Genomic DNA, 14,852 nt, shown 5'->3' on the forward strand with positions numbered 1-14,852 from the left:
TTACCAAGAGGAGCTGGTATATTCTTATAATACTTCATGGAACAGAAATCCCCTCAACTAACTCTGAAGATCAAAGCATTGAAGTACAGTTCTTTGTGCACAGATATATTATGAAGCAATGGAGGAGAACCAGTTCACTGCATGAGATCTATGTAACAAGTTCACAAACTTCCTCAGAAGAAACTTCAGGTGTATTAGAACATAAGAATGTTCAGAGCTCCATTGAAGACAATGGAGTAACTCTGGCTTATATTGGCTGGTATAAGCCTGGAGCTCCAACATTCCAATGTTTCTCTTCATGTTTCTCCCTTTTTATTTCAAACATTCTGCCATCAGTGGGTTTAATATTCTAATAGTCTACTACCGGTTGTTAAATGCAATCTCCCTCATTATGTAACTTGGGTTCAGGGCCTTTAACAACTGGTAAAGCCCTCAGCAGGGGGCTGTAAGGCTATATTAAAACCACCAACTGCAGAGCACAGCAGAACCTACGGCCTCTTTCTCTTGGTCCAGTGGTTCTTTTCTTACCATGACATTCTTCTAAGCATCATGGGACAGATGGAACACTGAACATGGAACTACAGGATTACAACAATATGGACCTGATTTACATAGGGCCTCTGTAGTCGTGGGGGAGTGTCTTCATTTGGGTTGTAATCTCTGCAATGAGAATTCTCATTGCAAAAATTCTGCCTCGAATGTGGAGACTCCCCCATGATTGCGGGGACTCTGCCACCACTGCAGAGGCCCTTTGTGAATCAGGACCCATGGTTGTTACACGTGGTAGAGGCTCTATGGAATCAGGGAGGTCCTCCCTGGATCAGAAACAAGTATCCTGTGACCGGCTTTGGGATATCACCCCTCATCAGCCAGGCTAGCTTGAATATAGTGGCACAGTGAGCCTGGGACCCATGTCTGGGCATTTGTTGCCCAGAGTGGAAACAGTATACCCAAGCGTGGATTCCATGCTCACTACGCCACCAGACTCAAACTAGCCTGGCAGTTCAGGCTGGACCGTTCCATGGAGAGCAGGGTCGAGAATGATTTGAATATGGCTGGGTCTAAACTGGAATGGCGTGGCTTGCAAAAAAAGAAATAATTTAACCCAGATCTGTGACTGGGGGTGAATGTTTGATTTGTTCAGCATTCAGTCCATCATCTGTTCTTTTTGTGTGAGCGGGAAGTGAGCATGAGTCATTCTGATAACCATCTCCACAACACAAGATCCCCACTCTAGTGCTTTTTCACAAGACCTCTTCTAGAATGAGAGCTGGTGAAAAAAATAATACAGAAAAGACAACACTGTGATATACATTAAGGTATGGGCATTTGTTGATACAATAATTATCACATTATAGTCCCATATGTGTTCTACACTATTTTATTGGATATATAATTTCACCATCAAGTTAGAAAGGCTATTGCTGAGTCATAAGAGTGGAAATAATAATTCAAACTTACATCTTACCTGCTTCTGGTGTTGTTACATTAAAAGACTCACTCCATTTGCTCCAATATCTAGAGTCAGAAACATATCTGCAACGAGCCTGAAATTCATATTTACTGTTGGCATCCAATTGCTGATATACACGCAGACTGTTTGTAAAGCGTGGTTCAGACTTATCTCTGTCCGCCTACAAGATAAAGGTAGTATATTTGAAACTTTCTTGAGGTGCTTATATTACAAATCAAGGAGAGGTTTTTATTATACATATGACCAATTCTGCACATATAATGAGGTAGATTGTCCATCTTGTTGAATAATGATATCAATTGTGCAACAAAAAAAAAGTATTACGCATACCAAAATGTGTAAAGATACTGTATAGAGAAATGATCAACAAAGAGCTTGTGGCGAATAGAATAACAAATGCACAAGGGAGGCAGTTCTTCAGGCCAAAGGGTTGGAAGTGGCGGTGGCAACACGCTTATCCATATATCCCAGTGAAAGATGGCGTCCACCAAGTGTAACTATTAGGAGGTGATTGGTGGATCCTATATCTACAATGAGAGAAGCAACCCGAGAAGTATCTTAAGAAAGAAGAATGGGATATTGGAGGTATATTTGAGGAAAATACAGTACAATAAGACAGGTAAAGAGCTACCAAAGAAATATTCACTTGAGTGGCAGGAGTTGTATGGGAATTTATGAAAAATAAAACACATTACAAGATTTCCCTAAGAAATATCTAGCAACTTCAGACTCCCAGTCAAAACATAAGGGAAGAATACATCATATAGGAACAGAACCTCTGACAAAGAGAGTAAGGTCAGTTAACAGTAGGAGAATTTTAACAATATCTCATTTATTATCAAAAGGCATACAGCTTTTAGTACATAGTTCCAAGTGATACCTAGAATATTCTTGGCTCATTGGCAACATCTACCTGTTTGACTGTCTTCTGACTCGAGAGTATTGTTCATGGAAAAACTAACACACAGAAATGCCTCACGAGAGTAGCCAGGCAGAATCTAAACCACAGTAGGATGCATAATTGCCTATATATATAGTTAAATTATCAGCGTGATCAAATGCCAAATGGATCCTAACATTTACTAGACATCAGCCTATCCAATAAAATTGGATCTCACCTTGTCCGAGAAATTGTCCTCCAGTAACATAAACCTCAATCAATAATCACATAATGCTGCATAAAGAAGTGCAGCTGTAAACTTTTTCAAAGTGGTTAAATAGCTGCACTTGTAATCCCTTGGAATCTACAGATCTGGGTTCTAATCCTGGCACTGTGAATTTGTTAAACACGTTGTTTAATTTTGTAGAAACCCATGCTTTCAATTGTAATCAAGTCTTAATTGAAACTTCCTCATGTATATATTCCCCTATGTTCTGTAACATAATACCAACAATTTGCCAAGAACACAAACCAACAGACCTTGTAAAATTACATATACCTGGAATCGCGTCGAAACCCAACTTTGACCCAAAACCTAGTTGTAAAAAAACCCCATGTGGCGTCTTACCAGCTCTCTGCTAAAAACGTGAACCTGATTGTCCTAAAAGTGATTTTGAATTTTCTGTTCAAGTCCTCATACTCTTTTATCTGGTCTGAAAGAGGCTGATATGGCTGAAACCACTTTGAGCTCAATTTGGGTATGGGGATAATATCCAAATTGATGCAAAATGTATCATCCACTCATCTGTTTATTATTAAAGGTGAAATGCCACATCCATATCAATTTGATACCACACACAAAAATACAGTTCACCCCAACATAAGACACCCTTTCATGTATGTATGTATATGGTATTTTTGTAGCGCAAACCTAGACAAAGAGCAGCAGAGCTCTGTACATGGTCAAAGGCAAGCTTAAAGTCAACTAGCAATATGAGAGGAAGCTGAGTTGTGGACGGTTAATGCATTGTGATGTAATATTGTTTAAAGAGGCGGGTTTTCAAATTATTCCTAAATTGGAGCGGCGTTTGGGCAGTCAAGATGGATTCAGGAATGTTGTTCCAGATCCTGGTTAAATAGGTGGAAAAGGCTGGTTATATGTCTTTAAAAAACGCATATCCTATGGAAACCCTGACCTAACCATAACTACCCAGTGGCATACCCAGTTTCAGACACGTTATAGTTAGAAATTAGCCTTTAAAAAAACCTTAGAAATTCACTGAAAAAAAACATAGGTTTTAGGGACGTTATAGTTAGTTGGACATTTCACTCGTACAAAACCATAGAAATTCTGCCGTTATAATTAGTTCAGCTAACTATAACTCGTGCACCCGCAATGAACTGCTGATGACATCACATATTACATCATTCATGACATGGTCAGTGATATCATTCTGCCTTAGTAAGCGCCACGTGGCCTTACTAAGGCAGAATTCATTAGACAAAAGACATTTCTCCCAGTGCAGCCTGCCCGGACCACGCATCATCGCTGCCTGCAGACACGCTGAGTGCTTCAGGTGCCACTAACTCAGTGCACCACAAGTCATCGCCACGTAGCCTTATTAAGGCAGAAATAATTAGTCAAAAGACATTGCTACCAGTGCGGCCTGTCCTGACCGCGCATCATCTCTGACTGCACACACGCTGAATGCTTCAGGTGCCACTAACTCTGCACAGCTCAAGTCAAAGCCATGTGGCTGTCTGTCCTTGCGCACCGCTGCCTTCGGCCTACACTGCGGTTAGCAGGGCTGTCAATTCAGATAGAGTGAGGATTGCAGATGACACAGTCCAGTAGGCAACAGACATTGCATCCAGTGCGGCCTGCCCGGACCACGCATCATCGCTGGCTGCGCACACGCTGAGTGCTTCAGGGACCACAAACTGTGCAGCTCAAGTCAAAGCCACATGGCAGTGGGCCCTTGCTGACCGCTCCCTCCGGCCTACACTGCAGTCAGCAGGGCTCACAATTAAAATTTAGTCTTGATTCATTAATTGCATTGTCCAGTAGGCAATTAAGTATAACGTCCCTAAAACCTACATAATATCCTTTTACTATCCTTGCTTCAAGAACTTATTTTATATCAGTTATAGCTTTACTACAATGACCAAATTCATCTTGCAAGTCCAAAGGAACACTGAATGGCACTCTACACTGCGGACAGCAGAGCTCACAATTTAAATTGAAACATGATTTATTAATTGCAGATAGAATTGTACTCTATGTCCTCGGATTTTGTCAAGAGGAAGTAACAAAAAGCATTCCTCGATGTCTGTGCTGACGACTACCTTCGATCTACACTGCGGACAGCAGGGCTCACAATTGAAATCGAGTCGTGATTGCAGATGACGCAGTCCAGTAGGCAACAGACATTGCTCCCACTGCAGCCAGCCCAGGCCACGCATCATCGCTGGCTTCACACAAGCTGAGTGGTTCTGGTGCTACTAACTGTGCAGCTCAAGTCAATGTCACGTAGCTGTCTGTCCTCGCTGACCGCTGCCTCCGGCCTACACTGCGGTCATCAGGGCTGACAGTTCAGATAGAGTCACGATTGCAGATGACGCAGTGCAGTAGACAACAGACATTGCTAGCAGTGCAGCCCGCCTGGACCATGCATCATCGCAGGCTGCGCACACGCTGAGTGCTTCAGGTGCCACTAAGTCTGTGCAGCTCAAGTCAATGCCACGTGGCTGTGGGCCCATCCTGACCGCTGCCTCCGGCCTACACTGCGGTCAGCACGGCTCACAATTCAACATTATTATTGATGCAAATTGTGTAAGAGACTATAATCGCTTAAGAAGACCAAAGGCTCCCAATCTGTGCAGCTAATGTCAATGCCACATGGCTGTGGGCCTTTGCTGACCACTGCCTCCAGCCTACACTGTGGTCAGCAGGGCTCACAATTCAAATTCAGTCTTGATTCACTAATTTCAGTCGGCAACTAAATATAACATCCGCGAAACCTACACATTTTGACAATGTATTCCATACGTATTTCATCTTTTGTTACCTACACTGCGGTCAGCAGAGCTCACAATTTACATTGAGACATGATTTAATATTTGCAGACAGAATTGTACTCTATGCCCTCAGATTTGCCAAGAGGAAGTGACAAAAAGCATTCCTCGATGTCTGTGCTGACTACTGCCTTCCATCTACATTGCGGACAGCAGGGCTCACAATTCACATCGAGTTGTGATTGCAGATAGCGCAGTCCAGTAGGCAACAGACATTGCTACCAGTGTGGCCCTCCCAGACCACGCATCATCGCTAGCTGTGCACACACGGATTGCTTCTGATGCCCCTACCTCAGTGCACCACAACTCATGGACCCTTTATGAGAGAATCTTTTGTGTATGATTACAGATCTGCTGCCCCTACCTCAGTGTACCACAATTCATGAACTCTTTACGATAGAATCTTTTGTGTATTATTTCACATCTGGTGCCTCTGCCTTAGTGCAGCACAAGTCACGGACCCTTTATGATTGAATCTCTGTGTGTGATCCAATGATTACTGTTGTACTTGTTGCCAACACCAACCATTCCCTGAGAGCTGACTTACACTCACCCCACACGCATTCAGCACAGAAGTCACTGGACATGTGACCCTGGTAATAAAAAGGGGCCAGGCGCACGTATCCGTACCCAGTTCCACTATCTATCTAACTGTGTCCGTGTGTTCATTATGTATGCATGATGCTGCCCCTAGGCCCTACCACATTACATTCTGCTTTGGACACCGCTCGCAACCATGTTACCTCTGGCGGCGGGGAAAACTTTGGTTATGTAACTTTGTCTCGGTCACTGTATAAGTACATAGGTAGAGACTGGATCATTAGAGTACTGAAAGGAGAGTGTGTAGTGAATTTATAAGTGCTTCAGAATTGGCAGAGAGATTGGATAAGTACATATGTTGGCAGAGCCTAACCCCCGAGCACGAGCTTGGCTCTAATTGGCAGCCCTCCATTTGCCAAAAACGGAAATATGGACTTTGCATGGCCCTGTATTGCTACAGGTGCAACACTCCACTGAATGTGCAATAAACATTCATATCCACACAGATATGTCATGTGCACGATCTTTCATGTGTGGAAGTATGGATGAATGTAGGGTCAGTGATTCCCCCTGCCTTTCATGTTGGCCATGTTTTGGGACTTGGGTTACAAGGTGGCAAATTGGCGCTTGCGGCCCGGGTGGCGGCAGCACTACAACAGGGACACCCGCATCAGTTGATTTCTCATACAGCCCAGGACGGAACCACGCCCAGAGTCATTGTTCACAGCCTCACGCAGGACTGGCATACGCCAGGCCAGCCAACTTCGCTTACGCATACAGGGAGGGACAACAACGCTACATGGCCCAGATTTTCATTGTAGTGATCTGCTGCTCACAGGCAGTGTTGCCTGATTTTATTTGCATTCTCTAGCCCAAAGCCAACCAAAAAGTAGGAAGGAGGGGCAGGGACAGCATCAAGCAGGCAGTGAATGCATTGGAATTGATGTTGCAGCAGGCTGCCAAGTGAATATTTGTCTAATATATATATATATATATATATATATATATATATATATATATGTATATATATATATATATATATATATATATTATCTACTGGCGGTTGCCAGTAGATAGTTATAGTTAGGACCGTGTTTCCATAGGAAATCCGCAACATTCTATTTGGAATAACTTTGGCGCCGGTTGACGAATCCTCGTGAATTTTTCAAAACTAATGGGGCGCTACGCTCCGCTCCTACCCTGAAAGTCTCGGGGGGATTCGTCAAGCAGGGGCTGAGAAAAAAGGGGGGTCCCAAAACGCGTTTTCCCCATGCATTTTCCTATAGGACCTTTAGTCCGAGTTACAGCCCGAACGGCTGAACAGAATTACTTTAAATTGGGCAGAGAGGTAGTCCTCAGGTCAGGGATGTGCCTTTTGCAGGTCTGGTGTAAATCTGTTCAGTAGGTCCTGAGAAAATAGTATTTAAATCAATATATATATCTGTAAGCGCGCTCCGTGCGCTTACGGTAAGCTTACCATACGCGTACGGTGCCGTGCACGAGCTCAATTCTGATTGGTGGTTACATGACTGTAAACATTCGAATCGGTCGAAATCAGAAAGTTTCGGCCGCCATTTTCTGTCTATCGCACTGAAAAACAAAGGTTGATAACATGAAAAGGGGGCAACGAAGAGAGTTGCAGACCCCCTAGCGTTCGTCAGGGGATTCACGAAGGACCAAAAAGTACGAAAAATAAATTTAATAATTTTTAAAAAAAATCGCGGAGTGCGCGTACGGTAAGCTTAAATCTAAGGACCCCCATGGGAGAAAAAAACTATTGATATTTTGTAAAAAATGGCGAGGCGTGCATGGTACGAAATGCGCAACGTGGGCGCTCGGTGCGCGAACCGCTCCGAGTTCCCACAGCGCGCGCACGGTGCGCGAAGCGCACCATGCGCGCAAAAATTAAAAATAAATACATAACTTAGCATTTAAAAAAACGTACAAATTAACTGAAAAAACCATAGGTTTCACACACGTTATAGTTAGGAATTAGCATTTAAAAAACCTTGCAAATTCACTTTAAAAACCATAGGTTTCACACAAGTTATAGTTAGCTGTACATTTCACTCGTAAAAAACCAATGAAATTCCACGTTATAGTTAGATCAGGTAACTATAACTTGCGCGACCGCAATGCACAATGTGTCATTTCAGATGTCATCATTGATGTCATGAGTGATGTCACTGACCATGTCATAAGTGATGTAATATGTGACGTCATCAGCAGTTTATTGTGGGCGCGCAAGTTATAGTTACCTGATCTAACTATAACGTGGAATTTCATTGGTTTTTTACGAGTGAAATGTACAGCTAACTATAACTTGTGTGAAACCTATGGTTTTTTAAGTGAATATATATATATATATATATATATATATTACCTACTGGCGATAGCCAGTAGGTAGTTATAGTTAGGACCACGTTTCCATAGGAAAACCTCAACATTCTATTTTGAATAACTTTGGCGCCGGTCGACGAATCCTCGCGAATTTCTCAAAATAGGTGGGGCGCTACGCTCCGCTCCTACCCTGAAAGTCTCGGGGGGATTCGTCAAGCGGGGGCTGAGATAAAAGGGGGGTCCCAAAACGCGTTTTTCCCATGCATTTTTCCATAGGACCTTTAGAACGAGCTACAGCCCGAATGGCTGAACAGAATTACTCAAAATTTGGCAGAGAGGTAGTCCCTAGGTCAAGGAAGTGCCTTTTGTAGGTTTGGTGTAAATCTGTTCAGTAGATTCTGAGAAAATAGCCTTTAAATCAATATATATATCTGAGCCAGCTTACGGTACGCTTACCGTACGCTTACGGTAAGCGTACGGTGGCGTGCGCGAGCGCGATTCTGATTGGCTCTTAGATCTTAGTAAACATTCGAATCGGCCGAAACCAGGAAGCGGCGGCCGCCATTTTGTCTCTCGCACTGAGAGAGATTTTTAAAATCGGAAGCCCAAAAACATGTAAAGGGGCTGTTTTGACAACTCCCTCCCACATAGTCATGTTGAGGGAGTCCCCAAACATCCCCCAAGTGCAAAAACGGTTTTATTTTTTTTTCGGCAATTTCGCGGGGTACGCTTACCGTACGCTTACGGTAAGCGTACGGTAAAAAAATAAAAATAAAAAAAACACTATCCACACTTACCCCACCCCCTGTGCTTTTGGTGGCCGAAGGCCACCAAATGTGCTGGGCTTATTACAATGGAAAAAAACATTATCCACACTTACCCCACCCCCTGTGCTTTTGGTGGCCGTAGGCCACCAAATGTACAGGGCTTATTATAAGGGAAAAAAACTTAGCATTTAAAAAACCGTACTAATTCACTGAAAAAACCATAGGTTTCACACACGTTATAGTTAGGAATTAGCATTTAAAAAACCTTGCAAATTCACTGAAAAAACCATAGGTTTCACACATGTTATAGTTAGTGGAAATTTTACTGATAAAAAACCAATGAAATTGCCCCGTTATAGTTAGCGCAGGCAACTATAACTCACGCGACCGCAATCCTCTGCTGATGACATATGTGTCTTTATGAAAAAAAAATATTTGTAATATATGTATAGCTAAAAATGTATGGAAGAAGACATGGGCAAATAAGTGTCTAAATACAGTATTAGCATCAGCAGAGGATTGTGGTCGCGTGAGTTATAGTTGCCTGCGCTAACTATAACGGGGCAATTTCATTGGTTTTTTATCAGTAAAATTTCCACTAACTATAACATGTGTGAAACCTATGGTTTTTTCAGTGAATTTGCAAGGTTTTTTAAATGCTAATTCCTAACTATAACGTGTGTGAAACCTATGGTTTTTTCAGTGAATATATATATATATATTACCTACTGGCGGTCGCCAGTAGGTAGTTATAGTTAGGACCCTGTTTCCATAGGAAATCCGCAACATTCTATTTTGAATAACTTTGGCGCCGGTCGCGAATTTCTCAAAATAGGTGGGGCGCTATGCTCCGCTCCTACCCTAAAAGTCTCGGGGGGATTCGTCAAGCGGGGGCTGAGATAAAAGGGGGGTCCCAAAACGCGTTTTTCCCATGCATTTTTCCATAGGACCTTTAGACAGGGCTACAGCCCGAACGGCTGAACAGAATTACTAGAAATTTGGCAGAGAGGTAGTCCTCAGGTCAAGGAAGTGCCTTTTGTAGGTTTGGTGTAAATCTGTTCAGTAGATTCTGAGAAAATAGCCTTTAAATCAATATATATATCTGAGCCAGCTTACGGTACGCTTACCGTAAGCTTACCGTACGCGTACGGTGGCGTGCGCGAGCGCGATTCTGATTGGCTGTTACATCTAAGTAAACATTCGAATCGGTCAAAACCAGGAAGCGGCGGCCGCCATTTTCTCTCTCGCACTCTGAGGGGGGGGCTGTAAACAAAGGCAAAAAACATATAAAGGGGCTGTTTAGACAGCGCCCATGCACATAGCCATGTTAGTTGAGTCCTCAAAGATCCCCCAAGGCCAAAAACGGTAATTTTTTTTTTTTTGAAAATTTCGCCGATTACGCTTACCGTACGCGTACGGTGCGCTTACGCTAAAAATTTTAATAAAAAAAAAAAACACTCTCTGTGCATGGCATATTATTGTCATCACTTACAAATTAAATTTAACAGATTACCTATCACAAGGAAGCGCATAATATGTCCTCCATGTGCGCACGGTGCGTAACGTGGGCACGCGGTGCACGTAGCGCACTGCGTGCCCACCTTGCGTGTACGGCACTAACTGCGTAAAGTGGGCGCCGCGCACCGCGTGCTCACTGTGCGCGCACGGTGCGTGATGCGCACCGTGCGCGCACGGAACGAACTGCGTTAAGTGGGCGTGCACGCCACGAATGGCGTAAAGTAACTTAGCATTTAAAAAAAACGTACAAATTCACTGAAAAAACCATAGGTTTCACACACGTTATAGTTAGGAATTAGCATTTAAAAAACCTTGCAAATTCACTGAAAAAACCATAGGTTTCAGACATGTTATAGTTAGCGGAAATTTTACTGATAAAAAACCAATGAAATTCCCCCGTTATAGTTAGTGCAGGCAACTATAACTCACGCGACCGCAATCTTCTGCTGATGACATATGTGTCTTTATGGAAAAAAAATATTTGTAATATATGTATAGCTAAAAATTTATGGAAGAAGACATGGGCAAATAAGTGTCTAAATACAGTATTAGCATCAGCAGAGGATTGCGGTCGCGTGAGTTATAGTTGCCTGCACTAACTATAACGGGGGAATTTCATTGGTTTTTTATCAGTAAAATTTCCGCTAACTATAACATGTCTGAAACCTATGGTTTTTTCAGTGAATATATATATATATGGCAACAAACCAAAATTGTACCCCACAATCGGGAAAAATATAGCCAATTGTGCGTGATCTAGCCCAATCTGGCAACACTAACACTACTCACAGGTCTAGTTGTCAGTACGCCACAGCCACTCCCCGACGGCTGTTTATACCCACACCACACCCATCAAGCACAGGCGTCCCAGGACATGTGACCCTGCAAATAAAAAGGACCGGGCGCACGTGCTCCAAGCCATTTCCATTTCCGACTTGGTGGCACTGGATGCATTGCGGCCGGCACAGGCACACCGCCACTGGACGGTGACTTTCGGTGCACTGAGGTAGGGGCACTGTAAGTGCTGAACCGATGTGCAGGCTGCGATGATGCCCCGTCCCGCCGGTCCAGACAGGTCAGGTTTTGTGTGCCGTGCTGGACCACAATGTAGGCCTGAGCCATCGAACAGCGGGGGCCTACCGCCACGTGGCGCGGCCTCACTGGTCACAGAGTTAGTGGCGCCGCAAGGGCTGAGCGGGTATGCAACCTGCGATGATGGCGGGAGCACTGATATGTCCTCTGCAGTGGTAAAATCAAGATGCAGCACCAAATGTGAGACCTGGTGGCTTGCGGAGCGGGGCTGCGTGATGTGGAGGGTGCCCTGTCCGTGGGCCCCGGGCTTGGGGCTTGCAGTGGCACGTGGTGGGCCCTCTTTTGTACACGGAGGTGGCGGAAGGTGAGCAGTGAGGCCTGGGTGTGCAGGGGCGGGCAGACACCTCTGGGTGGTGGGAGTGGATGGTGTGCAGCAGCCTGGGTGTGCATGGACGGGCAGTCACCTCTGGGTGGTGGGGGTGGGTGGTGTACAGCAGCCTGGGAGCGCACAGACACTTCTGGTTGGCAGGAGTGGATGGGGTGCAGCAGCCTGAGTGCAGCCTGAGTGCACAGGGCCGGGCAGACACATTTGTGTGGTGGGAGTGGATGGCATGCAGCAACCTGGGTGCGCAGGGGTGGGACAGCGATGAAGGTGTGTGCAGTTGTATGTACTCTGCCATTACTAATTCTATACTATGTTTCAGATGAGGGAGCTTGAAGGCTGCAGTATGTCCCGGCACATGGTTGGAGACACACCGGTGGTGGAAAGGTGAGCTGTGAGGGTTTTGTCCACAGTGTCGGCACTCACTCTCCCTCTCCATCTCTTCCTTTCTCCCTCTCACACTCTTTCTCTCTTTCTCTCTCTCTTCCTCTCTCTCTCACACTTTCTTCCTCTCTCTCTCAGTTTCTCTCTTTCTCTCTCTCATCCTTTCTCTCTCACTCTCTCTGTCTTTCTCTATGTCTTACTCTCTCACTCTGATGGGCACATGATGCATAATCTTATCTTGCTTTTTGTCTTGCAGGCTGTGGTTCACAGATTGTAGACCCACCCCGACACGGGCCTCCCGCTACATGGCGATGACTTGAGTTCCACTGAGTTAGGGCAACCAGAGCTGAGCGGGTGTGCAGACTGCGATGATGCATGGCCTTCATACACCATCCTGGCAATCAAGACCCGATTTCAATTGTGAGCTTGGCTGGACCGCGTGTACGCGACGGCTGAGGAGATTGCTTCAGCATGTGGTGGGCCCTTTTGGACACACGCCGGTGGCGGAAGGTGAGCAGAGAGGCTTGTTTGCGCAGCGCGGGCAGTCACCTCTAGGCGGTGGAAGTGGATGATGTGCAGCAGCCTGGGTATGCAGGGGCAGGCAGACACCTCTGGGCGGCAGGAGTGGGTGGGGTACATCAGCCTGTGTGCGCAGGGGTGAGCAGACACCTCTGGGCGGCGGGAGTGGATGGGGTGCAGCAGCCTGGGTGAGCAGGGGAAGGGCTGCGATGAAGGCGTGTGCAGTTGTATGTACTCTGCCATTACTGATTCTATACTATGTTTCAGATGAGAGAGTTTGAGAGCTGCAGTATATACCAGCATGTGGTTGGAGACACATCGGTGGTGGAAAGGTGAGCTGTGAGGGTTTTGTCTGCAGTGTCGGCACTCACTCTCCCTCTCCATCTCTTCCTTTCTCTCACATTCTTTCTCTCTTTCTCTCTATCTTCATCTCTCTCTCTCACTCCTTCCTCTCTCTCACACTGTTTCTCTCTTTCTCTCTCTTCCTCTCTCTCACTCTTTCTCTCTCTTCCTCTCTCTCTCTCACTCTCTCTGTCTTTCTCTCTATCTTCCTCGCACTCTTTCTCTCTCTCTGTCTTCCTCACTCTCGCTCTTTCTCTCTTTCTCCTTTGATGGGCGCATGACACACAATCTTATCTTGCTTTTTGTCTTGCAGACTGTGATTCACAGATTGTTGACCCCCCCGTCCCGACACGGGCCTCCCGCCATGTGGCGATGACTTGAGTTCCACTGAGTTAGTGCCACCAGAGCTGAGCGGGTGTGCAGCCTGCGATGGTGCGTGGCCTTGATACACCATCCTGGCAATCAAGACCCTATCTGAATTGTGAGCTTGGCTGGACTGCGTGTACACCACAACTGAGGAGGTTGCTTCGGCATGTGGTGGGCCCTCTTGGACACACGCTGGTGGCGGAAGGTGAGCAGAGAGGCTTGTTTGCGCAGTCACCTCTGAGCGGTAGGAGTGGATAGTATGCAGCAGCCTGGGTGCGCAGGAACGGGCACACACCTCTGGGCAGTGGGAGTGGATGGGGTGCAGCAGACTGGGTGCGCAGGAGTGGACAGACACCTCTGGCCAGTGGGAGTGGATGGAGTGCAGCAGCCGGGGTGCGCAGGGGCAGGCAGACACCTCTGGGTGGCAGGAGTGGATGGGGTGCAGCAGCCTGGGTGAGCAGGGGCGGGACAGCGATTTAGGCGTGTGCAATTGTATGCACTCTGCCATTACTGATTATATACTATGTTTCAGATGAGTGAGCTTGAGGGCTGCACTATGTCCCGGCACGTGGTTGGAGACAAACCAGTGGCGGAAAGGTGAGCTGTAAGGGTTTTGTCCACGGTGTCGGCAATCACTCTCCCTCTCCACCTCTTCCTTTCTCTCCCTCACAGTCTTTCTCTCTCTCTTCCTCTCTCACTGTCTCTCTCTTCCTCTATCTCATACTGTTTCTCTCTTTCTCTCTCTCTTCCTCTCTCACTCTTTCTCTCTTTCTCTCTCTCTTCCTCTCTCTCACACTATTTCTCTCTTTCTCTCTTCCTCTCTATTGCACTCTTTCTTTCTTTCTCTCTCTCTTCCTCTCTCTCACTCTTTCTCTCTTTCTCTCTCTATCTCTCCTTTGATGGGCGCATGACACACAATCTTATCTTGCTTTTTGTCTTGCAGGCTGTGATTCACACATTGTCAAGTGATGAGACGCCATGGCTGTACCTGCTTTTATTTTTCTGTTTTGTTTAAATAAAATGTTTTATATGTAAGTCCATAGATGACTGAGATTCCCATTTGTCCAACCTCACATGCATCTTTTTTATTATAATTGTGCGACATCACTCGATTTGTTGCGTTCCAGATTTCGGAAGGTTGCTGTCACATTTGTTTGTCGGGGGGGGGGTCAGAGGGGATGGCGGACAAGGGACTGGTGGCGGGGGGTGGCGGGGCACTGTTGGGTGTCCGAG

General features: G+C 45.6%; 1 protein-coding gene across 1 annotated transcript in view; it reads right to left on the bottom strand.

Annotated features, from left to right (window-relative positions):
* Positions 1 to 14,852, bottom strand: part of LOC146834787 (interleukin-12 receptor subunit beta-2-like) — a 745,756-nt gene that overhangs the window by 468,491 nt on the left and 262,413 nt on the right. The window contains exon 7 of the mRNA XM_085602323.1: positions 1,469 to 1,634. Within this exon, the coding sequence (XP_085458449.1) occupies positions 1,469 to 1,634 (166 nt within the window). The remainder of the gene's footprint in view (positions 1 to 1,468; positions 1,635 to 14,852) is intronic.

Source organism: Triturus cristatus, chromosome 4_2 (assembly GCF_964204655.1).
Source record: "Triturus cristatus chromosome 4_2, aTriCri1.1, whole genome shotgun sequence".
Taxonomy (NCBI): Eukaryota; Metazoa; Chordata; class Amphibia; order Caudata; family Salamandridae; genus Triturus; species Triturus cristatus.